The sequence below is a fragment of the Oryzias latipes genome, chromosome 21 (assembly GCF_002234675.1).
Source record: "Oryzias latipes chromosome 21, ASM223467v1".
Taxonomy (NCBI): domain Eukaryota; kingdom Metazoa; phylum Chordata; class Actinopteri; order Beloniformes; family Adrianichthyidae; genus Oryzias; species Oryzias latipes.
The window spans coordinates 15468357-15495625 of NC_019879.2; the positions used below are offsets into that span (position 1 = coordinate 15468357).

The following is a 27269-nucleotide window of genomic DNA, read 5'->3' on the forward strand; positions in this document are numbered from 1 at the left end:
TTTTTTGTAAAATGAGGAAGTTTGGAGCCTTAACAATGTTGATGATCTGCACATTTTTTTTGGAGCTTCTCCTTTTGAGAAACCATGTAACACTGTATGTTTTAACAATCTCATTGTTTTTTTATTTCACTAGTAAATTTTACAGTCTATAGATAATCTGTATCAGATTAATATGAATAACTTAAAAACATCTATAGATTATTAATGTATTTCTATAAAAATATTTCTAAATGTGTAAACCGTGTAAACGTAAAATTAAATTGAATTAAATTAAATAGATCCAAATAATAGAAAGAAAATTGTGAGTCGAATCGATTCAGGCTCTGTGGAATCAAATGGAATCAATTCTGAAAATTATTACTATTCTATACATTTGTGGCGTCCTAAGAAGGGCTTATCTGGTGAGGAGAAATTGTCACTTTAATATTCATGTCACATTTTTATATCTAAAGCAGGTTTTTTGGTTTTACAAAACATTTGTCAACATCATTTTTTGTGCGTATCAAAATGATCCTTGTGTTGTCATTACTGCCATTTCCTTGTTCTGATGGTTAACATCTGTCAGATCTTCAGAATCATACACTTCAACTTTTTTCTCATTTGCAGCTTCACGTAAAACTAACTACTCATAAAGCAATCACATTTTTTTCATAGTTTGCAAAATACAACCCTCAATGAAACTGGCATCCAGTCCACGGTTGAATATTTTGCTCGAAGTGCAGAAAAAGGCAAGTTTTTTTGAAACGACCCCGCACAATGTTGTTGCCCTGCAGCTTTAAAGCCAGTGCATTGCTTGCAGGTGCCTTTCTCTTATTTTCCCGCATGCATTACTTGTAGGGTGGCACAGTGTGACCTAGAATATTAAAAATAGTCTCTTGATGTTTCTCAGCTATTTTATTCGTCTGTTGTCGAAGTAAAGTTTCAATAAAATATGTCATCCATTTAGCTTTTGAATCTGGCCTTACTGATGAATCCAGCTTTTCATGTGCTAATGATGCATATTTTTTATGTTTACTTGATTCTTCATGTTCCACAGAATCAAACCTGCATAAAGATTCTGGTAATGTTGGAAAACAAAAAAAAAAGGGTCGTTGCTTTCTAGAGTTTCTCTTTCCTCCTGAAGCCTGTCTATATAAAATGTATGGTCTAACATGAACCTGGCATAGACAGAGACCCAGAAATGACACAACAAGTCAGTAAAGGATATCATCCGATGTTACATAAGGTGTCATCAGCTTCCTTCTAAAAGCTGTCTTTATTTGTCTGCATTGTGGACTTAACTCAGGGAGCAAACAGTCATCTTTCAGTATGCTTGTTGGTGGTTCAACAGCCAGCCTAGCTGTCGTTCTTGGGCAAGACACATTTTCTTAGCTGGTTTGCATGTAAGGCACCTGCCAAACGACCAACAACAAATGTATTGACTTAAAGTCTCACTCCGATCATATTTTGATTTATTTTTTAAAGCGTTCCGAGTGGTCTTTTATTTTTAATGACGTTGTTTTTAGACAAATGTAAAAAATCTTGTGCCGTTTTCTAGGAAATAGTTTTTGCAGAGCTGCAGTAGTTCTGCAGAAACCATGTCCAAGAAGACGAAACAGGATATTTGATTTTGGCTAAAAAGGGCACGGTCATTATTAGAAAATCACTGGGAACCTGGGGTGTAACAATTCATTTTAACGATTCAATTCACAATATCATTTGAGGTTGTTGATACAATTCATAGTGGATATTAATTCATTTTGAACGATCTGATTCACTGATCTAAAATCGATCCAGGACATCTTTAGCCAAACGTTCAACCAGTGTGACTCAGAATTAAATTCCTTGTATTTTTTGCAAGATGATCAAGTGTAAATTAAATATGTGTAATATGTCTTTAAGAAACAGGATATTACAAATGAACTTTGGTGGAGAGATGTTGGGTCTTTGCCCCAGGATATTTACACTATCCTAGCCTCAACACCAGCTCTACTGTCTTATCAATAAAAGGTTGCCTCTAGCTTTTCAGTGTGCCTTGTAGCTGGATTTGTTGTCTGTCCAACATTTGTCCAACACACACACACACCTCATTTTGTTTTAGTGGTAGCATCTGACACAAAGGTCTATTTTGTTGTCTACTTACTTGACAAGTATAAACACTCTTTTGTCTCTGGTCGATTTAAATACTTGGCGGATTAAATCTAATAGAAAGCCTTGACGTTTGTTGAATCTCAGTTGCCAGTATAAAGTATTCCTGATCATTTTGGTTTCCTGCTTTTTTGAGACTGGTTTCACACAACATTTTGGAAGTTTATTTTTTAGAGGCTGTAAGACCTATGACTTTCATTGATTTATGTTTATTCATACTTTCTTTTTAAATTATAGATGTATAGCTTAGTTTGTGTCTGAGATTGGATTATTTCACACCATTTATCCAAAATAGGTCAATCTCCAAATCCCCTAAGAGTGCGTTGGAACATCTGCTGGAATTGGGAGGGAATCAGAAGCAGAATTTTTCAAACATTTTTTAGCAGTGTGACTAAATTAAAACGATAAAGCCTTAATTTAAAGGAGTGGTTCCCAGCCCATCTCTGTCTCTCCCTCCCTATGAAGTCCTGTTTACAGCGCCGATGCCCTACATTTGCAAAGAACTGCACATTCCTTCTTTATGCTTCAACAGTCGGAGCTTCATTGTAGCATTAACAAGCTGTACAGGAATACCCTGCAGCTATGCCTTTGTCAGCAGTGACGGTGTCATAAAACTACTCAATCTTCTGCCTCAAACATTTCCCAGTTTTTTTTTTTTCAAACTCCAGCTTTCTGACATAGATTATGACTTTACACAGTACAGTTTCCTCACCCTAACCTCTAATTCTCGATGACTCCGCTTTAATTTGAGAGATTCAAATTAGGATCATTGCCCTCCTTCATTCCAACTTCATGTCTTCTGCCATATGATTTCCTTCCCACTGTGTCTCATTGATCTCTACCTGAGAGGAACTGCCTATGATATAATATCACTTTGCGTGTGGGCTCATTCCAGCTGAACCGAAGCTTCACTACAGCTTAGGAAGGAATGAACTGGTTCTCCAGTCTGACACTGACACTTTAAGTAACGCGGTCATGATCATTTTTGCAGTTTTTGACACAAAAAATATACAGCTGCCTTTATATGGCTTAAAAATCATATGCAGAGTAAAACTGATGCATATTCTAGGGATGGGTGATATAATTGCATAATTTGAGTTTATCTGTATCTGTCTGATATTAAAAAAATCTACTAATATTCTTCTGACTGTTTTCAAAAACACTTTATTTTATAAAGCCATACTTGTTCCTACTCGATTGCAAAGCTAATGTTTACAGTCATAGTTAATATTTGACTGTTTTCAGGTAAATGTTATTTTTGACAGGGATACATGTTGTTCCGAATAGATCCCTGCCAATGGGAAACTTATGGTTTACAATTATGTCCAGTATTCAATAAATGTTCTGAATGCTTCCAGATATATTTATTTGAAATTTTTAAAGTGATACTTGTTCCTGGACATTGTGATTGTCCAGTAAAAGAAAAGTTGTACATTTCTAATAAAGAAACAAAAAGGAAATCTAAACTTTTTGTCACTGCAGACACTTAAGTATCGGTATTGGCAAATATCGGCTATCTGCCACAGTTGCAGCTGAAATATCGGTTATCAATATTGGCCGGAAAAAATTGAACCGGCACATCCGTAACATTTTCTGTGCAGTTCTGTTATTTTTGTCATGTAAAAATAAAATGAATGTAGAGTTGTACTTTTCGATAGTACCTGTCGTTCTGCTGCCTCCTTTACCTTGTCATTTCAGCGCAGCTTTGTCAGATCCAAACACTAAACAGACACACATGAAACTGGTAACTATTACTGGTAAAAAGGTTTAGAATAATACAGATAAATTGTGTTTATAGCGCAGGATAGGGGACACTTGGTATGCAACGATTCATTTTCCCACCATTTGGTCCAAATATAGATTTTTGGATCAAAGTTCTGTTTCGGTTCCATTTATTATTTATTTATTACAAAACAAAACGCTAAAAATTCAGAAAAAATCCTTTTTCATAATTTGCAAATAATCAAATAACGATGAAGAAAACCCTTTCAGTTGGCCTAAACTAAGCCTGACGTAATGTGATAAAAAAAATAAGCATGAAATCCTTCTTACACACATGGTTGACACTTTCAACATAAACATACTGATATACAGTAGGGATGCAACGTTTCACTCAGCATGAAACCCAGAACTGTGGCATTCCCAGTGGACACGTTTATTCCAATATTGGTATACATTTTGTGATGGCAGGTGAGGATGATGACAAGAATGCAGAAGGAAGACTTGTTGGTTTACAGCACCACCAACATCAGAGAGAAATGGACAAGTGACCGCTGACTGAACTCCTCTGATTTTTCAGCTTGACCAGTTTCCATGATGCATCTGTACCTCATGGCATAGTGACTCATTGACACAGAAGTCCAGCAAACATATTTGCATGGACATTTGTGAGAGCGAAAGCAAAACGTCAAAGAGCAGCCCTTTCATATCTGCAGGGCTAAACAGGCACATTTAAGAGGAGACGTTTGCTCCATGCCTCTGAAAACGCTAGCGCGTAAACAAAAGATCAGTGGCTAAAGCTTAAGCCGTCCAACCAAGCAGCTATCAGCTTGTGACACATTTTTCTGGTACCACACACTGTTCATACTTGAGTGAGACAAAGCCCAAATTTCTTTGGCAAGAGACTGCAATCTATTGTAGAGCTGCACACAGTGTTGTGGTTCAGCTTTTCCTGCTTCTGTCATGCACACACGTTATCTTGCAATTATAATCTGCTATTGTGAGTGCTGGACAATCAAAATGTTGTAACATGAATTCTGATTGTTAGTTATTTATGAACAAGCTCTATATTAGTCTCTTTATGCTCCTAAACCCTTTATGTACTAATCTTAAAACAAGATTGATAGTGGGCAATGATTTCAAAATATTCTCAAAATAACCCCTTCTGTCATCTCTGGCTTATCCTGTATCCATGTGCCCACACGGCAGCTTTTTTCTGCTCTGGTTTCTCAGTTAGGATTGTGGCTGAAAATTCATCTCACCTGTCATACGCTTGAGAACGCCCACATTTTCTATAAAAAAAATCATAGTTTACTGTTAAGACGTCATTATAACAGAGAAAACTAAGACAACTAAAAAAAAGGATAGAATCAATAGAAACAGAGTTTTTGTCATTTCTGCAGAAGTTTCTGTGAAATTGTTACTTTTGTAGGTTTGTTTCTTTGCTTAAACTCGTCAGTCCGGTTCATCCCAAACCAACTTGATACATTTATAATCTGCAGACTGTCAGCCTCTCGAGTTTTCAGGCATAAATTTCATAAAGTTGCTTTGGCAGAGCTCCGACTTGTTTTTAAGATCATTTGACTGCAAAAGAACCCCTGATCCATGAGGGTTATCCCGGAAGTATCTGTATTAAGCTACAGACTACTCGTGTGTTCGCTGTTTTAGTTTGGCTGTCATTGGTTCTGCATATTGTCCAATTTAGAAGTATGATGGAGGTCTGTAAGGTTCATAGTAAATGGTAAATGGCATAAACTTGTATAGCGCTTTTCTACCTTCCTCGAGGGCCCAAAGTGCATTGCAGTCGATCGCCCTACCACTGCACCACGGCCGTCCTAAAATCATTTGAACTGTGAGACTTTCAACTCCCTCCACAGATTCTCTGTTGCAGTGGTCCCCAACCTCTCCAACTGGCCTGTACAAGGCTGAAGGGGGAGTCTGATTTTTATTTATTTATTTTTGGGTCAGAAAACACGTGACATTGTATGAAAAAGCATCATACTGGAAGTGCTGTTTTTCAGTTACTTTAAAATGAAATTGAAATGTTCAAGAATTGAAATGTCTTTTTTTTTTTTTTTTACATAGAATTGTCAATTGCAAAGTGCATGACCAAATTGCATGTTGAGTTGACCATTGTAAAATGCTGAATTGTTGTGCCAAAAAACAATGACAATTGAAAATGTAATTGCATTTATTTAAAAATGTAATAAAAAAAGGTAAGATTGTATTGTTGTCTCATTAGATTTTAAATTGAAAATGTATTTTCAATTTCAAGTCTGAACTGCAGAGTTGTCCAGTAAGGATGGAATTTCACTATGAATTATGGATTTAAAAAGAAAAAAAAAAAAAAAAGGCTTTAGTTGTGCTTGGCGATCATTTGAGTTCAGGTCTGCCAACAATTAGAGCAGAATTATGGAAAGAACTATGTCGACTCTATTTGTATGGGTCTGCACCCTGACTTTTATTTTGCTAAATCGATATGAAGAAACCATATTTATTCAAATACCATAGGGTATTTGATCGCCAAACACCGGAAACTCCAAATATTTTAATTTTATATAACTGCTCCCCCCCAAAACTAAATAAATAAAAAGAAAATGCACAAACTGTTGTATAATCAGTGTGGAAATAGTGCAAATGTTTTATTAGTATTTTTTCCCCCCACTTGGATTCTTAAACAAGATATACATAAAATTTCCACCATCTGACTGGCAGTGTTGAGAATGATCAAGCATTCATAGTTGGACGCTTTAATCTCAGTTAGAGCCGGATAAGCAATTCCTTTGTTTCTGATGTGGTTACCTTGTGTCGTCTTCTGAAAAGCTCTTGGCAGGACTGTCTGGACCTCGCTGAATTTAATTCTAACCTTATTCTCAGAAATCTCTTTATAACACAAAATGTCACCGTCCAAGTTTGATGTATAGCTTCTGTTCTTATAAATCAAAGGTAGTTGTTCTGTGAATGTTGGTTCAATAGAAGAGCTCATAATATTTTTATTGTTGAAATGCAGTGGATCAGAACAAAACCGGAGTTTTTGTCAGGTCTTTGTTTATAGTGGTTACATGAGTGGTTCAGGCTTGTGGAGGAACTAAAGACTCTAAACTATGAAGTAAATCACTAAATCAAAAAGTACCAAAGGGCCAAAGTTTGGGTTTATCTTTTTTTTTAACCCTGAAACCACTTACTGTCACATGTTTTCTGCACACTGAGGGATAACAAGGCCTTCAAGTGAGTCCCTCAGTCGTTATTTCATTAGAACCTATGCTGCGTTCCAAAGATCGTTGTTGTAGCATGAATATTATAGGTATTAATGCTCATATCAATGGAACTTTGTTGGCAGCATGGAGAGAGCCATTCTTATTAAAAAAAAGCAAAAACCAGATTTTTTTTTCAATGGAAATGCCTTTTTAGGTTGTTGTTTGTTTTAAGACAAACCAATCGAGACACTTGCTGTCAGTTTAAATGTTTAATAAGGATAACAGAGCCCGGAAGTCCGACTCTGTGAATATCTTGCCAACTTTAACAAACTGTTTTTGTGTGTCTCGTTCTCAAACTGCTGTTGTGTTCGGCTGCGCTTTACAGTAATAAAATATTGTTATCTGTCTATAATATGCAGACTTCTAGTAGACTATTTATTTGTGACAATGAGTTAAAAGTATTTTGCGCTGATCATAATATTGAGAATAATATAAAAATCTGATTCCTAACAAGGATACAACATCTGATTCTGATCAAGTCACATTGATTAGATCGGGACATCCGTATACTAAATCACTTTTCACTGCTGACTTATTTCCAAGTTTTGAAGGCTCTTTGTAAGTAGAGGTGTGCCAAAATATTGATTTGGCGATATATCTTAATATTTATGGAAGCATTTGTGTAGCATAATGAAAAATAAAAGTCAAAACCAGAAACATATTTACATCCAAGATGCTCATTGCAGCATTGCAGAAGCTGCAGGAGACTATCTCCTAAATATGCTTTTATGCGCGGATTTTGCAGTTCGAGGACAGCTGGAGCCTCATCAACAGCTCTAGCAGATTTCGGCATGCTAAACGTTTACCGTTTGCTGGTTGGACCAACACGTATCTTCTAGATGTCCTTTTATTACTATTGTGATTATTATTAAGGGCCTGCTTGCTCATATTTTTTTTAATTCGTGCGGTCAGTGCTTTTTTCTTGCCTGCAATGACCCCGAAGAACGGTTAGCATTAGGCTAATACGTGCTAAAAGCATTGGTCGTGGAGGAACTTAAAACTCAGAGCGGGCAATGCTGCAATGAGCATCTTGGATGTAAATATTTGGGAATTACATCATCCTTTATTTTGTCTGGACACCACTGGAAACACAAATTCAAATGATGATTTAGAGTTTCTCAGATCTGTGTAGCAGCACTTCGGCCATCGAGTTGCCGGTACGAAGACAAAGCTAGTCCCGGGGGAAGTTTCGACGAACCGCATTGCGTCCGAAGGAGGAAATGCTGCTACGTAGTCCTGAGAAGCTGTGTCTAAATCGAATTGATATTTGTGACAGATTTTGCAGGGTGGATGTTAAAATAAAAATGCAATCCCCTCTTTGCATTTTCATTTGAATTATGACACAGAATAAGCGGTTTTTAAGTATAAAATGAAAAAGCATTTTGAAGTATTGATTTTTTCCTTTTAATTTTGAGTCATTTGATGCAGTTACATTTTGAAAATGAAAAAGCATTTCTGTTGTTCTATTTTAATTGTCAAATTAGCCATTTCTAAATGAATTTTGCTACACATTTACTGGAGAACTTTTTGAAAATGAAATGTAGTGTGGATACCTTTATCCAGGTGAAGCTACCCCGTCTTCCATGAGAGCAAAGACAATAACAAACGGGATTGCCGTTTACATGTGCAAGGGGCTCCATGCCTACAGCGAGGTGGAGAACGAGGGATTTCGGTTTTAAATTAATGCATTTGATCCACGCTTTGACATTCCCTCTCGGAAATACTTTGCGGAAAAAATTATCCCTGCACTGTACGCCCAGACCAAGGCTAAGGTTAAGACGGTGCTGGAGACAGCAGAAAGAGTGGGGCTCACGTGTGACGGCTGGACCTCCAGGGCCTGGGAGTCCTACATGATGTTCACGGTGCATTTTGTTAACAAAGACTGGGAAATGAAGTCGAATGTCCTACAAACCCGAGCATGAAGTGTAAATTACATCACACATAAAAAATTAACTAGGCATGTGTATATATTGCTAATACACCTTAAGATTATAGTTAGAAATCATAATTGCTTAAAAATAAATGATAAAATATACATTTGTTGAGAGCACTTAAATTTGAATTTCTTTTTCTTTTCTTAAGGTTAGAAAGAATGTGACAGACTGCATTGACAGAGGAGGACATTTCAAGCCCTGAGTGGTGGTTGAAGCACTTAAACCAATGCTGATGGCAAAAAAGATCATGTGTGAGGAAAAGAATCCCACCATTTCAGTCATCGCTCCTCTTCAAGCCCAACTGCTGTGCAACACAACTAGCACTGAAGAAGATTCTCCTCTGGTTCGAGAGATCAAGAGATCCATCAATCATGACCTTTCAAAGAGACATCAGTCTGAGGTGGAAAAAGATCTCCTACGCAACGCATGTCCTCAGCTCTAGACCTTAGATTTAAATCTTTTGTTTCTGTCACCTGAAGAAGTGCAAGACACTGGAAGGGGATCCAGTGTCCTGTGGTGACCTACAGGAGGATTTGGAGGATGAGGAGGAGCCACAGTTCTGCAGTCACACCAGCACCACCAATAAAAGAAAGTCTGCACTAGTTGATCTTCTGGGTCAAACCTTCAAGAAGACCTCTTATGCCTCTACATCAGCAGCCTCCATTGCAGAGAAAGAAGTCAAACAATATCAAGACGCCCCTTCTATGCCTCTCACTGAAGATCCACTGTTGTGGAGGAAATCTCAACAGCATGTCTTCCCTCTCCTCTCCAAACTGGCCCATATGCATTTGTGTATTCCAGGGACTAGTGTGGCAGCTGAGAGTTTTTTCAACTGCAGGAGATATCATTAGTGCCCAGAGAATTTCAATCACTCCTAAACATGCTGACCAACTGCTTTTCCTCAAGAAAAACATGAACATATAAACATGCATCACATGCAGCTGTTCCCCAGACTTTTGTGTTCTCAAAGATGTTTACATTTAAATGCACTTTAAGTACATGTATTTTATCCCTGGTAATTAAATCTGAAGGTAGTTTATGTCTTAAATAACTTTAAGTTCCTAGCTACAACTTTTATTTTTATTTTTCTGGAAGATTTTTATTAGAAAGACACTTGAATTTTTTCACAGTATTAAACATCGGATTTAGAGCTACACACTTAAATAATGCAATAGCTATGGTTTTGTTTTTTTAAGTTTAATATCTATGTGCCTGCCAGCTACTTGACTTATATAATTTGTATCCTTTTTACAGCAATTTCGCAATAAATGATAACATTGCTGTTTGTGTTTACACAGAATTTTACAGATATATTTTCTAACTAAAATTGTCATCATTTGTCAGAATATTACTGATCTCAGCATTTTTCTAAAAAAAGTCTGTTATTCATTGCACCAAATAGGACACAAGTTGTTTGTGATCATTGTGTCTAAAATTAAAAATGGGGAAATATTTTCCAAAAAACATATGTTCTTTTTTTTTAAAGTTTGACATATCGTGAGTTGTTGGATATCGATTATCACAATATCGCCATATCGTGATAGTATCGTTGACGTGAGCAATGTATTGCATATCGTATCGTATCGTAAGGTACCCAGTGATTCCCAGCCCTATTTGTAAGTGACACTTATATTTGGGCGGCCGTGGTGCAGCGGTAGGGCGGTCGTCCCATGATCGTAAAGTTGCAGGTTCGATTCCCGCCTTGCACGCCCATGAGTCGAAGTGTCCTTGGGCAAGACACTGAACCCCACCTTGCCTCTGGTGGTAGGCGGGCGCCTGTGTTTGGCAGCGGAGCCGCCACCAGTGTGTGACTGTGTGTGTGAATGTGTGTGTGACTGGGTGAATGGGTCTGTGACTGTAAAGCGCTTTGTCCTTGTAGGAAGAAAGGCGCTATACAAGTATACGCCATTTACCATTTATATTTGAAACTGCAGCTGAAGTTTTCCCTCAATTTCTTTCTAATGTCCTGCACCACAATTTTACACTCGGAGTGGAGTTGCACTGAAGTCTCAAAGGCTGGGATTTGAGACTTGGTTTACGACTTGATCTTTGAGACTTGTGACTTGGTTTAGGATTTAATTTTGGGACCCATTAATACAGTTCATGTTTTTATTCTTTATTTTCTTTAAATTGCTGTTTGTTTAATTTGTGGGGAAACCGAAACATTGTCCCCATTCAATATTTTAAAGTACTGTGACAATGTGTGATAATGGGTTTTCAGACTTGATGCTTGACTTGAAATTGTAGCCAAAAACTTGAGATTTGAGACTAGAACCTAAAAAAAGGGACTCGTGAACATTTTTGTCCAAGGCTCACTCGCATTGTGAGCAAAGATATTACAAACGGCTACTTCTTCTCACAGCAGCTTCACAGACTGTCATCTAACTTGCTCCTGTCAAACTCAAAAACACAAACAAAGCCTTCAATGCATCTCCACTGCTGTGAAATTCATGAAAGGTCAACAGATTCCAAAGGCCACGTTTCCAAATTACCTGCTGACACAGAGAAGGCAACAATGTTGGATTCAACTTGAGCTAAATGCTAAAAACAAGTTCCATCATATGTGGAAAGATATTACAAACAGTAATTTTCCAGTTACTAACAGACTAAAATAACTAAGTTACTGTTCACTGCTCCAGATTCTAAATCTTTTACATTTTTTCCCTTTCTACTCATCTAAACATTTTTGAAAACTTAAGTTTAACAAACCTTTTACGAAAAAAAGGATTTTGTACTGAAATTTACTTAACAATTTGTAGTTGTGGTGTAAAAATAGAAAAGCAAAAAAAAACACAAACTTGTCCAGCAATGTACAATCTGCTATGTATCTGAAAAGCCTAAATGATTTATCTCCAGATATTCTTCCGTCTAAAGGATATCTTTGCGTTTCTGGAGAGGATTGTTCAATAAGAAAAGAAATTGAAGACGCTCCTGACGTGACTAATTTCCGTTTCCTTAATTGTACATTATGTGCTCGATTTCATATAGTTACATATTGTGTTATATATTGTGTACCTGGTCTGTTTACTAGTTAGACCAAACAAGGCATACAGATTCGACAAAGTATCAGCCAAAGCAAAGAGGCTTAGACCCTCTTCTTTCAGATCACCCCCTGAAATATCTCTTAGATGATTCCAACATCATCTTCTGGCCAGTTGAGAGGAAGAATCTCTTGCATTGCTTGGGTTTCTTAGAAAGGCCCCTATTATGGATGGACATTGCCCTCCATTTACTGCAATTTCTGCTCTAAAGGGTGCAGCAGATTGGAAAGCGCACCATAAATGAAAAATGTATTTTCAAACCCATGTCAGGCGCCCCGAACTATGAGGCGCATTAAGTGAGACAAAACAGTCTGATAAGTCTTTTACTCGGACCACAATGATGTTTAGCAGAGCAGACCAAGACAAGGATCCAGGCTGGTTCAGGTTGTTGGTAGAAACTAGCAGCCCTGCCTAATGCTAGGATCTAGCTTGGTAGTGGAAGCTAACTTCTTTGGTTTTAGGTGTTTGTTTTCAAGCTGGTATTTCTTAAGAAGCTTTACATTTTCTTTTTAAATGTCATTTTTTCAGTTACTTAGACAATAAAGTGGCTAAAAAACTTTAAAATCTCTCTTCCCAGAGCAACTGTCACATGGGTGGTTGTACGACAATCTAGAAATTTGACTAAAGTTTTGTTGTATGACAGATGTCATATACCATAACATATACAGAAGCATACTTCTACATAGATTGTCTGAGTAATTTCAGGACTCCTTTAGTCTTTGCTTGTGTGAAAATACAAGTCATCCGGGCTTAACAGACGTTGGTGCAGAATATCAGTTACTTTGTTTTAATTTAGTCCAATTGTCTACTAAAGCTTCAGTTCTTATGTCTTCAAAAGCACACCAGTGAGGAATTCATTTTTCAGCAGCTTCACATTTTCAGTGTGTAAATGGATGTCTGTTCATCTCCTAAGGCGGGGTGTCAAACTCATTTTGGTTCGGGGGCCACATTCAACCCATCTGAGTGGGCCGGACCAGTGACATAAAAGCAAAATAACCTATGGTCAGCTTGTTATCTGTAGCTTTGTTTTTGCTTTGTTTTCTCTGTTGGAAAAAATGCCCTAACCAACGTGGTAGCCTAATCACTTATTATTAAACATTCATTCACAGAGGCCAATGGATCTCAAATAAAATGCATTTCACTTTTAAAAAAATGGTTTATTCAATTTTATACAGACTGAATATTTTACATCTGACACTTAAGCAATCCTGATAGTAAACTCAAGAGGGGCTACGGGAAAAAAAATGAAACACTCGCCTAAAATGTAAATGTGCAAATCAATGAAAAATTAAACTAAATTTAACTTGTAAACATTTGTGAACATAAGAATTTGGAGTTAACTTCCCTTTCTTTCCTGAACCTGTCCATCAATATCAGGTTTTAAATCCTGTGCAGCAACACATTTACTGCCATTCAAGTGTGCAAAACACAATGAAATGTCCAAGAATCTTTTCCTGGTTGGCTGCCTGAATTTTGACCTCTGATGCCTTCTTTCTGACCTTTGATCGGGCGCCATTAGTGACCAGACTGACATCACGTGACCAGTTCACTCCAACATTGTCCAGCACAGTAACTAGAGAGCTGACTATGTCATCAGCTGTTGTTGTGTCCATCAACTCTAGAAACTCTATGACGGTCTCTTTAACACCTCTGATAAATATGCACAGCTGTAAATCTGTGTTTTCCGTGCTTTCATCAATAGTAACCAAAAATGCAACAAATGACTGGATTCTGTTCTTCATTTGGCGCCCAAGTCTCCTCAGATTGTAATCCTTAGCAGACTTATGTTATAGTAATAATGGATTGGATTTATCTGCATTTTTCCAGACGCTCAAAGCGCTTTTAATGTGTCCATTACTCATGCTGCTAGGCAGCAGCATTAAGGGTGTAGCCCAAGGGCCCTCACTGGGTGGTTTTAACTGCTCACCAATTGCTTGCTTGTTCATTCCCCCCCGGGAATCCAACCCTGGTTTCCTGCATGTCAGTCCTTCACCTTACCAACCAGCCATTGGGAAAGGTCGTCTGCTCTTTGGATCGACTGCATCTTACTCAGACGCAGAGCTGTTAGGTTTCGCTTTTGGCATGTGCAGAGATGAGCTGTTTCACCTATTTGACATTGCTTTGCTCCTCCAAGTGGCGGAATTGCACATTTTGGTTATTTCTTTACGAAAATCAAAACTCGCCACAGGAATGGACTAGAAATGTGCTTTTTATTTTAAACATCTTTATATGTTTGATACCCCTGTTTTGTAGTAGTTGAAAAAGTAGTATTTGGCTTAATAAAAATACAATCCTTTAAATCTTTGTAAATAGTTTATTTATTTTTTTTTTTTTACATTTATTGGGCATTTTCAGATGTTTTGTTTATCCTTTTTGTCCCCCAGAGCATTTAAGTTAGGGACATTGTGCCCTTTACTTACCCCAAGGTGAGAGAAATATCTTTACAAAAGCTTTAGCTTCTCAACTTCAGGTTTGTTCTTTCTCTATTTTTTTTTGGAAAATTATTTCATATCGAAACATGTTTCTTATGGAAGTTTCCAAGCCCAGTCGTTGAGGTCTCTTCTAGACAGTGTAGTTCTAGTGATAGACACCAGTCAATTGCAGAGTCGTGCAGATAGACGATCAACAGGCAGTTTGGACTCAACAGTCTCCCTCCAAAACAGGTTTTTGACTGTAAGGCAGCTGGAGTTCTAGGAAAAAACCCTTACATGCATATCCCCACTCTGGAAAGATCAAGATTGCATTTGAACCAGAGCTTTGTTGCTATGAGACAAGCTTCTGCAGTTGAATTTAATGTTTGAACGATCAATCTTGAATGCATTCAAGCAGCTGTTGCACAGTCCCTGGAGGAATAATCTGCTAGTCTGTTGGATCAAAGGGTTGTGAGACATCATCATACAATTGTTATGGTTTGTGTTTTTTTTTTTTTTTACTAATCAAACTTTCTTTAGTTTGTTGGAGGTTTTATGCTTGTTTTCTTGATGGTGCATCACATGAAATTTACTTGCTCTAAAGAAGACAAACAACCACACTGATTTAATCATCCACATGGAATTTGCTCATGGAGGCCATTTATGATATAAAGGAATCCAGAGCCCATATTTCAGTGATCGAGGATATAACTTAAGGCAAAAAGTGTGTTGTTTTGCTGCTTCTTAGTATTCATTTTCAAAAATGTCACATTATTGTCGTCGCACAGGAAAACTGAAAATGTACATTTACGTAGTTAAAAAAAAATTATGTTCCTGGTGTGAAGGTCCTCTGTGAAGCACTTTATCATTTCCATGCATGTGAAAACTACAGTCAAAACTTGACTGTTTTGTAAGGTTGGTGGTTTGATTGAGTCCTTCTGCAGTCTACGTGTCAAAATGTCCTTGGGCAAGGCAGTGAGTCTGACAATGATTTATTAATGGGTATGTATGCAAGTGTGTGTTTGCGTGTGGTGGAGAGCAAACTTTGAATAGGGTTTGAACAGGAAAAATATCACATAGGGGCATTTTTTTTACCATCTCAACTAAGGTTGCAAGATATTATCGGCCGATAATGGACAGTATGACATCATGCCGATAATTCCGAAAAGAAAAAAAATTGCCGATAAAATGGACCGATGACTAACTCACCACTCTGTATTTACTTGTGCCAGCAAGGTGCCTGCTCACTGCGCCCATCCTGCAAGTTTCTGTAGCATGTAGGATACGTCATTTCTCAGCGCCTGAACTAGAGACCTCTGTCTGCAAGGGTTAACACAGCTCTCACCCATATGGGCCTGTTTTACCGTGTCTGAGATGTGTTCAACAGAAGTGTCACAAAGAGGGGAAAAGGTCAAGCTTTAACAACACAAATCTCACAAGCTATTTCAAAATTCACCACCGCGATGTGTGGAAAGAATATGAAGCCGCCGTCATTGCTAGCGCTAGCGCTCATTCTGGAAAAATAAAAAATAAAAAAAAACCTGTGGGGCTTAAATGGAAATAGCTGTCAGCGCCCTGCACTAGTATTGATAATGAGCGTTTTCTATTCTGCTGCAAATGTGCTGGATGAAAAAATCAACAGCTAACCTGAGAGAAAACAAAGATGCTACTTGTCAGGAAAAATCTCCCATTGATCCAACTACAGTTAAAAACAAAAAAAGAAATGTAATTGTGGTGGTTCATTTCTTTTAGTCATTCTGGTTTGTAAAAATGCTTGAATGCCTATCATTTTAAAAAGTTTATTTCTATGACCAACTATTTATTTTGCACATCAAAAAACCTTATAGTTATTATTTTGCACTTCAGTTTACTCTAAGATTAAAGTATTTCTTTTGCACGTTATAAAATGTATTGAAAAATGTACTAGTTACATTGGTTTTTGAGTCAAAGTCTTATTATTTGTTCTTAGCATCGGAATGCACTTTCTCTGTTCACAGATGTATGACAGACTGAAAAGGCTAAGAAAGTGTTTGTACAATCTGTTGTTCAATTTATTTGCAGGTAAAACTAGTTCTGCAAATGTGTTAAATACATAAGAGCCATTCGCTGTTACTTTGTACTTATTAATATTTTTTTCCTATCTATTTAAAAAAATCTCGGTTGAGTATCGGCATCGGCTACAAGAGGCAGGAAAATATCTGGTATCTGTTGTAAAAAGTCACTATGGTGCATCACTAATCTCAATCTAATAAACTGCCCTTTTAGTCCTGAAGTAGTGTTGGACATTTCTTCATTCTAAGATACAATGTTATATAAAGGAGGCAGACAATGACTTTGATTTAGTTAGAGGTTGTGCAGATGCAGTGTAGTCAACCTCTGATCGTAAGGTTGCAGGTTTGGTTCCTACCATGCCTCTCTGTGTCCATGTCCTTGGCCCAGACGCTGGTGGTTACAGGGCCTTGTATGGGAGCAGAACTGCCATTAGTGTGTGAATGAGTGTGTGCATGGAGCTCAAAAGCGCCTTGGGCCTTAATCAAGGTAGAAAAGAGCTATATAAGTTTACGCCATTTGTTAACCTTAGTGAAAATGTTTTACAGCTGCAGTGAGACTTCATGTTTTTTTTTGTTTTTAAATTGATGATTTATGCATCGTTAAGTTCTAGTTGGTTGAAGGAATCCGTACCTGACACGTCTTAAGCCATTTTTTTGTTTTTCATTGATTCACAGTAAAATAAAACCTAAAAAATAAACGTACAATAAGTAACATTTGTGTTACAAGAATGCAGTATCTTGGCGGCTGAATGGCACAGTTGGCTGTGTGTGGGAGTGGCACTTGGTAAACCAGGGTTCGTTTCCCAGGGGGTGCGATGAGCTTCATCCAGTGTGGGTCCTCTGGGCTACTGCCCAACCATGTAGCCACAAGTCTGGGTCTCCCTGCTCCTTGCCCTAAAAAAAATCAACAACCAACTACCTAGATTTCACCTATCGGTGTGTTTTTTTTTTAGAATCTAACTCCTGGTACAAACGATGGAACACTGCATTTCATTTGTTACAGTGTAAACATACAATTTTGTATTTATTTTTTAGCAGATTGATAGTTAGGAATGTGCATCTGTAGTCTCTCAACATTGACAAACATTTACAAATGGAGGGCCTTTTTTAATAAAGTATTTATTAATTAAAATAACTTAGGATAACAAGGATGATTTATTAAATAAATAATTTAGAAGTATGTGAAAATTTTTTGTTGATGGGATTAAAAGCAGATTTATATCCTTTCGAAAATGTAATTAAATGCATAGAATTCACTAGGATTCCTACAGTCTGTTTCATAAATGACCTCTGCTTTTAAAACCTTTCCAAATTTTTCTTTATTGATTTGTTAATCGTATGTTTACGCCGGAGAGCCGGAAGATGCTCATGATGTTATCTCCGTTCTGTGCAAAGGCTGTGACATCTCTGCGGTGCGAGAATGTTTCTGCTTTCAGGAACCAACAAAAGCCACAAAGGACTTGACTGACTGGATGACTTTTTGCTCCGATGGAAACTCTCAGACAGGCAACACTTAAAAAAAAAAAAAACTAAAAAAAAAGCCCTGAAAAAAGAGAACACGTTTAATCCTTTGAATTTTTTTTACGTCGTTTTTTCGAGCAAATACACATCTTCCACAATGTCTCCCATTATTTTATTTACAACTGCATTATGACATTTGACATTATCCAGAGAGTATTAGTGAAAAACAGCTGGTTGAACGTTTAGAGATTTTTAGAAAGTAGTAAATTAAACTTTTACTATGCTTGTACTTTTTAGTTTTTGTTGAAGTTCTTCTCTTTGTTGCTTGTCTTTGTAACAGTGAGCTCTTAAATCCCACTTAATCCAAAATAAAGTCGGACCATAAAAAATCCACTTGGCTTTAAAATTCAGATGAAAGCTCGTTTCTTCAACTTTCCACCTCACCAGTGAAAATGTGCCAAAGAGGATTATTCCAGTGGACTTCACTTACTTCACTGAGAAGTGAGGAGCTTTCCTCACAACGAGAAGCTTTCCAATGATTGGGGTGATCAGATATTCACTAATGAGGACATCAAGAGCAGACCACAGCTCCAGGCTTCAGGGGTCGTCCATTTGTCAATACATCTATATGTTTTTAAAATTATCCTAATATTCTTATTGCAGGCCATCTGCATGTTTCTTCTAGTGCAGCGTATAAACTCTTTCCATTAAGAACTGTCTTTCTTTTATGAAACTACTAATTACTGTAAAACACTAATGAATTGCTGGACGGAATAAAGAATATGATGTTGCTTAATTATCTGACCTCCTCAGTTAAAAATAAAAATGCAAATAGCAAATCAAAATGAAATAATAGAAAAGAATTTGCTTGTTTTTTGCCACAACATAATATGGATAAAATAGTTTTTAAAATTATTTTGATTTATTGTTTTTCAGGAATGCTTCATTTGCGTCTATGTTCAGTGCGTTTAGAATATATTCAGTAAAATTCAGACCGTGGTCCACACTATATCCTCCCATGTCGTGTTTAGAGAGCGAAAAAGCCACTGTTGACAAAAAATAGCATAGAGGGGCCTCATAAATATACTGTATGATTACGGCAGAAATCTGTACATTTGTTAAAATAAATTGGAGCCTAACCTGAAGATTCCTAATGATTGCAGTGATCAGAAATGGTGGTAGTGTGATGGTATGTGGCTGCTTTCCATCTATAACACTTTTTACATGCCTGCTCCAAAGAAACCACACACGTCATGGAGACCCTCTTCTCTTCTTCAGCAGTTCTTATTTATTCCTGCAGGAACAGAGCAAACACAAAAGTAACATTCACAGTCTGAATGTTTTTCCCCTCATGCCCACTTGATTCAGTCCTATAGAAGGCTGGAACACTTTAGTCACTTCTGCACAGCCACATGCAGTTGTGACTAAGGCTTTAGCCACCTTTTAATCCCTTGATGCCTATTTAAGCAAATGTGCTTCAAATCACTTGGCTCCAAAATGTTCCAAATTTAGGATCTACGTACATGAAAGCAAAACCACAAGTGAATTTTTTAGTTTTCGTAGCTGGAACTAAATTCAGGCTAGATGGCACTTGTGTTATAAAGTAAATGTTCAGCTCTACTGTGAGGTAACATTTAACATGTTGCGTTTCAGCCTTAGATTTAATTATAGCTTTATTTTATAAATGAAATAAGCTGGAGATTATTTTTCTCCTCTTTTTTTTCAGAATCTTTATATGATTTCTTTTAAGCAGCGGAAGGAGATGACTTTAGCCAGACTGAATCCTGATATTTGAACTGAAACTTTGTCTGATGGCTTCACACTTGAATTCATATGTGACCTACTTCACTTTTGATAAAACACCTTTCAAGCTCTTTTCCTTTTTCTAAATAACATTTCCCACAAATTCGTCATGCCCTTTCAAGCAAACTGCGCCCCTGTAAGGTAACATCAAGCACAAAGTTTCTCAATTTTGTAAAGAGCCTAGTTTGATATTGAGTTTTTCCCTCTTTTTTTAAGGGAAGCTGTACAAACATTCATTTCTTAGAAAAAGCACATTGACAAGCTTTTAAATAGCCACACTTACTTATCTGACGGCTTTGTGGGTAAAGCTTGTCATCGATTTTCAGTTTTTTTCCCCATAACTTTATTTACAAAGAATTGATCGATGTGTTTGTTTACTTTCTTTGAACCATTAAAACACACTGACGGTTAAATCATGTCCACATATCACACTAGAGTATTCATTTGATTGGCTATAGCAATAAAAGCCTGTTTGAAGATCAAACTCCAGGAAAAACATTCAAATTCAAAGTTGTTTTTTTCCCTCCAAGTCAAAAAAACATCTGCCTCAGCTTTTTGGTTATCTGGACACATTTATTATACACTTTTATTCATAAAGTTTATTATTTAGATGCATGTTTTTGGCCTTTTTCAGGCACACTTCCAGACATTTCTGTGGTTTCTCTGCATTCCTTAACAGAACTTGCTGCATTGGCGTCGGTTGTCACCACTTTTAAACGTAGCCTCAGATTTCCTCCACCTGTCAGCGAGACGGGTCAATTAAATGTGGGTAGAACCGATCTAAGTAAAGCCCAGTAAAACATCAATATCCACATCTGCAATAGAACCCCGCCACCATTTCTTGTTCCTTTTATAAATATAGCTGTTAAAAAGATGAATAGTTTGGTTTTTTAATGACCTAATGCGATCACAACAGTTCCCAGGCTTGCATTGGGGTCAGATCATTTGTAAAAGCATTCGTTTTCATGTTCCTTCTCTTTTTTTTTTTTTTTTTTCCACAGAGGATGCCACACTAATGAGAGCAGATCGACCTCTAAATGACTCCAGCACAAACATCACACCTGAACACCAGCAGTCCACAGTAACCGTAAGCTCCCTTTGGTCTCACTTCAGAGCAGCCTGGCAAATTGGTATTGTTTTATCGTGACAGTAAAGTTGTTTTGTTGTCTGATTCACTCTGTCGTTGTTTTGAAAGCAATGGATTTCACAGTTAGTGAGATTAAAGAACAGGTAATGTTTATGCATTGTGCTGCTGTTCATCCTATGCATAATTTGGATATACCTGAAGTGGGGTTACTTTGAGTTTGTTTTAAACAAATAAACATTTCAGCTTTTTTAACATCGACTTGTTAGACCACAGTGTACAGTTTTTTAAGGGTCACTCAAATTCTGGGACGTATAGTTATTACCAGTTTTTCTTATTGTTATTTGTCTGGGAAAAAAACAGGTTTTAGTAATTTAGTGAATAAGAAAAAAATCTTCTTTGATCTGTCTTTCGACAACATGAAATCGTCTGAAGAACCTCCCTGCACCTTGCTGTAGAGTTCATGTGGATTAGTGGTTCCCAACCTTTTTCAGTCTACGGACCAGCTTGATTTCTGACAATATTTTCATGGCAGTACGAGGCAAAAGTGAGTTTTATTTTTAGCTTTCAGTAAAGTATCTGCAGCTGCTTTTAATTCATTTGTTAATTAGATCTGATATAGGAACCATCCAAATGTGATATAGATTTTCCCTCAACCCATAACTGTCAAAATGGAAGCTAAAAAATCAGAAGCCAACTTCAGCTCCATCCATGTTTTAAAGTGGAATGGATTAAAAAGAGTCATTAAAGCTGGTATTTTCAAAATATAAAGTTGAATCCACTGCTTGAGCAACTTTCTTAGCAGCATCCTCATAACATTAGACAGCTGGTTGCTGAATATTGTGCATCATTATTATTATTAGTGATGCACGAAAATGACTTTTTACAACCGATATTTTCTTGCCTCTTGTAGCCGATACCGATACTCAACCAATCTTTTCATTGAAAAACTCAAGAAAAAAATATTAGTAAGTACAAAGTAACAGCAAATGGCTCTTATTGTATCTATCGCTCTATATCACCGAATCTTGACTGCAGCGGTGGTCTGGCGCCTTGTCACGTTACAAAGACAAGGCACCGCACCAGGTAACAAAACTCTGACACGGTAAAACAGGCCCACAAGGGTGAGAGCTGTGCCATGTTTGTTTTTTTTTTAATCGAAAAAAAACTTGAAGTATTCTCAACTCAACTCAACTCAACTTTATTTATGAAGCACTTTAAACAGAACAAGGTTCACCAAAGTGCTGAACAACACAAAAATGAATAAAAGCACATGAAAATATAAAGCATAAAACACATAAAATAGGTCCGGATTCCAACTCAGTTAAAAGCCAAAGTGAAAAAATATGTTTTAAGAGCAGATTTAAAAATACTATGTGAGTCTATCTGTCTGAGGTACAGGGGCAATTCGTTCCAGATTTTTGGTCCGAAGACCGAGAAGGCTCGGTCACCTCTCAGTTTTCTCCCGGTCTTCGAGACGACCAGCTGTGCCTGATTTGTTGACCTAATGGAGGGGGGGGGGAGTGTACACCTGAATCAGGTCAGACATATTTTGGAGCGAGTCCATGGAGGCATTTAAAAACAAATAGAAGAATTTTAAAATCCATGCGTAAGCGAACTGGGAGTCAATGAAGAGATGCTAAAATGGTAGTGATATGTTCTTGTTTCCGTGTACCAGTTAGAAGACGGGCAGCAGCATTTTGGACTAACTGCAAACGAGCAAGTAATTTCTGGGAAAGCCCAACATAGAGAGCATTACAGTGGTCCAAACGTGTTGAAATAAAAGCATGGATTAAAATCTCAAAGTCATGGCGAGAGAGGAGAGGTTTAACCTTGGCCAGTTGTCTCAGGTGAAAAAAACTGGATTTCACCACTGAGTTGATATGAGCATTAAAAGTTAAATTGCTATCCAGTTTCACACCTAGACTTGTTGCTGTCTGTTTCAGGTGATCATTTAAAACTCCTAAGTCGACATGTGCCTTAGAGACGTCACTTGGACCAAATAGCAGAACCTCTGTTTTTTCCTGGTTTAAGTGCAAGAAGTTACATGACATCCATGTCTTAATGTTATCAAGACATTATAATAACTGGTGAGCAGAATATGCTTCTTCCTGTTTTAACGGTATGTAAATCTGACTGTCATCAGCATAGAGGTGGAATGAAATCCCGTGTTTGCGGAGAATAGACCCAAGTGGAAGCAGGTACAATGAAAAAAGGAGAGGCCCCAGAACAGAGCCCTGAGGTACGCCACATGTGAAAGTTGCTCTACGGGATTCTGCACGTCCAAGACGGACACAGAAGCTCCTCTCATTTAAGTACGATCTGAGCCATTCTAAAGCACTACCTCGAAGACCCACCCAGCTTTCCAGGCGAGACAAAAGGATTTGGTGGTCAACTGTGTCGAATGCAGCTGCCAGATCGAGCAGGACCAAAACAACATGGTGACCGGCATCCGATGCTAGAAAAATGTCATTTGAAACCCTCAATAGCGCAGACTCGGTACTGTGACGGGGTTTAAATCCTGACTGAAACACCTCAAGAATGCTGTTCTCCTCTAAAAACGTTGTTAACTGGCAGTACACAATTTTCCCCAAAACCTTCGAAAGGAAGGGGAGCTTAGAAATTGGTCTAAAGTTTGACAAAATGGAGGAGTCCAGGCCAGGCTTTTTAATCAGTGGTGTTACTACTGCATGTTTGAAGCAGGAGGGCACACTCCCGTGAATTAAACTGCTGTTAATTAAACTGAGAACATAAGGAGCCAGAGTGGGAAACACTTCTTTAAAAAGACGAGATGGAACTGGATCATTGGGAGATCCTGATGGCTTCATCTGACTAATTAATTTTTCCAAGTAAGACAGACTGACAGGCTCAAACCGGGGGAGAACAGTAGAACATGAGGTGGAGATGGAGTGACTGAAAGAGGGGGGGCTAATAAGGCAAGGCAAGGCAAGGCAAGGCAAGTTTATTTGTATAGCACAATTCGTACACAAAGTAATTCAAGGTGCTTCACAAAACAGAAAAATGCATTAAAATCACAATACATCATAGAAATAATCAACGTAAAATTTACTTTAAAAGAAAAGAAAAAATTTGAAAATTGATTTAAAAATAAAGGAAGGAAAGGAAAGAAAAGTGTAGATAGGACCAGATAGGACCTTTCAGTCATATACACGGCTAAACAGAAATGTTTTAAGTCTAGATTTGAACATGAACACAGAAGAGGCCTGTCTTACGCCTTCAGGGAGGCTGTTCCAGATTTTAGCTGCAGAATATTGAAACGCTGATTCCCCTTGTTTAGTTTTGACTCTGGGAATCAACAGGAGGCCGGCCCCTGAGGTCCTCAAAGTACGAGATGCTTCATATGGCACTAACATGTCAGAGATGTACTTTGGTGCTCGGCCATGGAGAGACTTGTACACAAGCAGAGCTGCTTTGAAGTCTATTCTTTGAGGTACAGGGAGCCAGTGCAGAGACCTGAGCACAGGACTAATGTGATCATACTTCCTGGTTCTGGTCAGGACTCGAGCAGCAGCATTCTGGATGTACTGAAGCTGTTTTACAGCTCGTTTGGAGAGGCCGGTGAGCAGGCCGTTACAGTAGTCTAACCTACTGGAGACAAATGCATGAATAAGTATCTCCAGGTCTGGCTTTGACACTATGTTTTTGATTTTGGCAATGTTTTTCAGATGGTAAAATGCCACTGATGTTACTGACTTGATATGGCTGTTAAAGTTTAGGTCAGAGTCCATGATTACCCCTAGATTTCTGACTTGATTTGAGGGTTTAAGAGACAGAGAATGAAGGTAGCTACTGACTCTTTCTCTTTGTTTCTGTGGGCCAAAAATAATAACTTCGGTCTTGTTTGAGTTTAGCTGGAGAAAGTTGTTCTGCATCCACGCACTGATCTGTTGGAGGCAGTGGCTGAGTGAATCCACCGGCCCATATTCACCTGCTGTCAGTGATAGATCTGAGTATCATCTTCATAGTTGTGATAAGATATGTTATTACTGCGTATTAACTGCCCTAGTGGCAGCATGTAGAGGTTGAACAGAAGGGGTCCCAGGATCGATCCCTGGGGCACACCACAAGTCAAGGCCATGTAGTCTGAGACACAACTCCCAATTTCAACAAAATATTTCCTGTCTTCTAGATAAGACTTGAGCCAACTTAGGGCAGATCCAAAGATGCCAACCCAGTCTTGGAGTCTGTGCATAAGGATCCCATGATCAACAGTATCAAAGGCAGCACTCAGGTCTAGCAGGATTAAGACAGAGACTTTGCCATCATCAGTGTTCAGGCGGATGTCGTTGGTTACCTTGATAAGAGCAGTTTCTGTGCTATGATGGGGTCTAAAACCTGACTGGAAAACATCAAATGAATTGTTTGATAAGAAAAAATCAGTGAGCTGTTGGTAGACAACTTTTTCAAGGACTTTTCCTAAAAATGGCAGATTAGAGATAGGTCTGTAATTATTCAGTACAGTGGGATCAAGACCGCTCTTCTTCAGGAGAGGTTTAATGACTGCAGTTTTTAAGGCCTCTGGAAATATTCCAGATTGAAGAGACATGTTAACTATTTGAGTAATTGATGGCAACACACTGTTCAGGACAGACTTTAGAAATCTAGTGGGTAACACATCAAGGCAGCATGTAGACGAGCTCAGACGGGTGATGGTCTCTTGGACAGTTTGGTCAGTGACAGGTATAAAGTGAGTCAGCTTAGAGTGAGTAGGTGGCCGTTCGATAGTTATATGTGTTGTGGAGTTGATGGCTTTTTTAATGCCCTGAACCTTGTCATTAAAGAATACAGCAAACTCATTACATTTAGGTGTGCAAACCAGTTCTATTGGTAGCTGGGTTGGAGGGTTAGTTAATCTGTTTACTGTTGTGAACAGGACACGAGAGTTGCTGCTGCAACTTCCAATGATTTCAGAGAAGTACCTTTCCCTTGTTCTGCATAATATCTGGTTGTAAGCGTACAACTCCCCCTTATACATTTCATAATGAACCTGGAGTTTTGACTTGCGCCACTTTCGCTCAGCTCTGCGGCACTGTTGTTTCTGTGCCCTGACCAGATCATCGTTCCTCCAGGGAGCTTTCTGTCTATGTTTTCTCAATTTAACCTTCATAGGGGCAATGGCATCCAGAACATTCAAGATGCTAGAAGTAACAGAATTCAGCATTTCATCAACATAAAATCAAGATTAAAAGAAGAGATAAGATTATTGATTAAAAATGATTTGTTGCATAAAGATCTGACATTGAGTGCAGCAAGTTTGAGATTAGTTTCCTTGGGACTGGTCAAAACCTTCTTGCAAGGGATATCAACTAGATTTCTGTGATTGGACAGTCTAACTGCCCTTTTTTGCATTCTACGTGGTGCAACTACAGGTATAGCACCAGAAGGAAGCTGTTCATCACAGGGCCCCAGTTTGACATAACCTTTCCTAGGACACTGGGGGCCCGTTTCATCCTAGCTCTGGGGGATAGCACGTCTAGAGGCGCGCAGGGGAGGTCGAGTTGAGGGTAGTTTGGGTGATGGACCAGGAGGAGCGGGAGCTGGACGGGATTTGGGTGAACGACGGAGGGGGCGTGTTGGAGGGGCTTTGGATGAAGGACGTGTTGGAGGGACTTTGGGTGAAGGATGAGGAGGGGGCGCTGGAGGGGTAGGAGAGCTCCTGTGTGGTGTGAGGCTCACAGGTGTTAGGGGAGCCATCTTAATTCCTGACTTAATGAGGCTATCAAAATGGCTAGGTAGGGCCATAGGTGAAAGTGGGGGGGACGAAAAGGAAAGTGAGTCTTCACTGGGAGTAGATGTAGCAGGGGGTGTCCAGAGCTGGTCAGATGGTGGTATTTCTGGGGCCAAATCTGGTGGCTGTTGTTGTGGTTCTGTGGTTGGGTCCTTAGCTGGCGGTGGTTGTTGTGATGCTGGTGCAGCTGAGTCCTTAGATGGAGGTGGTTGTGGTGCTGGTGCTGCCGGATCCAAGTCTTTGACCGATGGTGGTGGTGGAGGTAGTTGTTGTTGCCGTTGTGCTGTGGTTCCTGGGACACTGGCTCGGTCCTTCCTTACTGCCTTTTCAGGGCCTTGGCCTCTATGCCCCAGAGCGTGGAGGAGGTTCTTAACTAACTCTCTTGCTCCACCTCTGTTCAGGTGTGGGCCTCTTCCCATGAATAGGTCCTTTCGTTTCCAGAATGTATTGAAGTTCTCAATGTAATGGAATCCTCTGGAAGCACACTCTCTGGAGAGCCAATTGTTCAGCTGAAACAGACGGCTGAACTTGAGTGACACCCCATCGATGTTAGGAAGAGGTCCACTGATGAATGCTTCAACCTCTACTTTGTCGATCTCTTCAAATAACTTGATGAAGTCTTTTTTCAGACG

At 38.5% G+C, this 27269-nt stretch overlaps 1 protein-coding gene across 7 annotated transcripts in view; it reads left to right on the top strand.

Annotated features, from left to right (window-relative positions):
- gulp1 (GULP, engulfment adaptor PTB domain containing 1) overlaps positions 1–27269 on the top strand; it is a 121548-nt gene that overhangs the window by 20573 nt on the left and 73706 nt on the right. For 5 of the 7 annotated variants that reach the window (XM_020712831.2, XM_020712829.2, XM_020712836.2 and 2 more), the window contains exon 2: positions 20806–20891. The exons of 1 other annotated variant lie outside the window; for it this stretch is intronic. In XM_020712831.2, coding sequence (XP_020568490.1) covers positions 20820–20891 — 72 coding nt within the window. In that variant the 5' untranslated portion in view covers positions 20806–20819. Of the gene's footprint in view, positions 1–8461; positions 8466–20805; positions 20892–27269 lie in introns of those variants that run through there. One more of the 7 variants, XM_020712830.1, reaches the window with a different exon arrangement.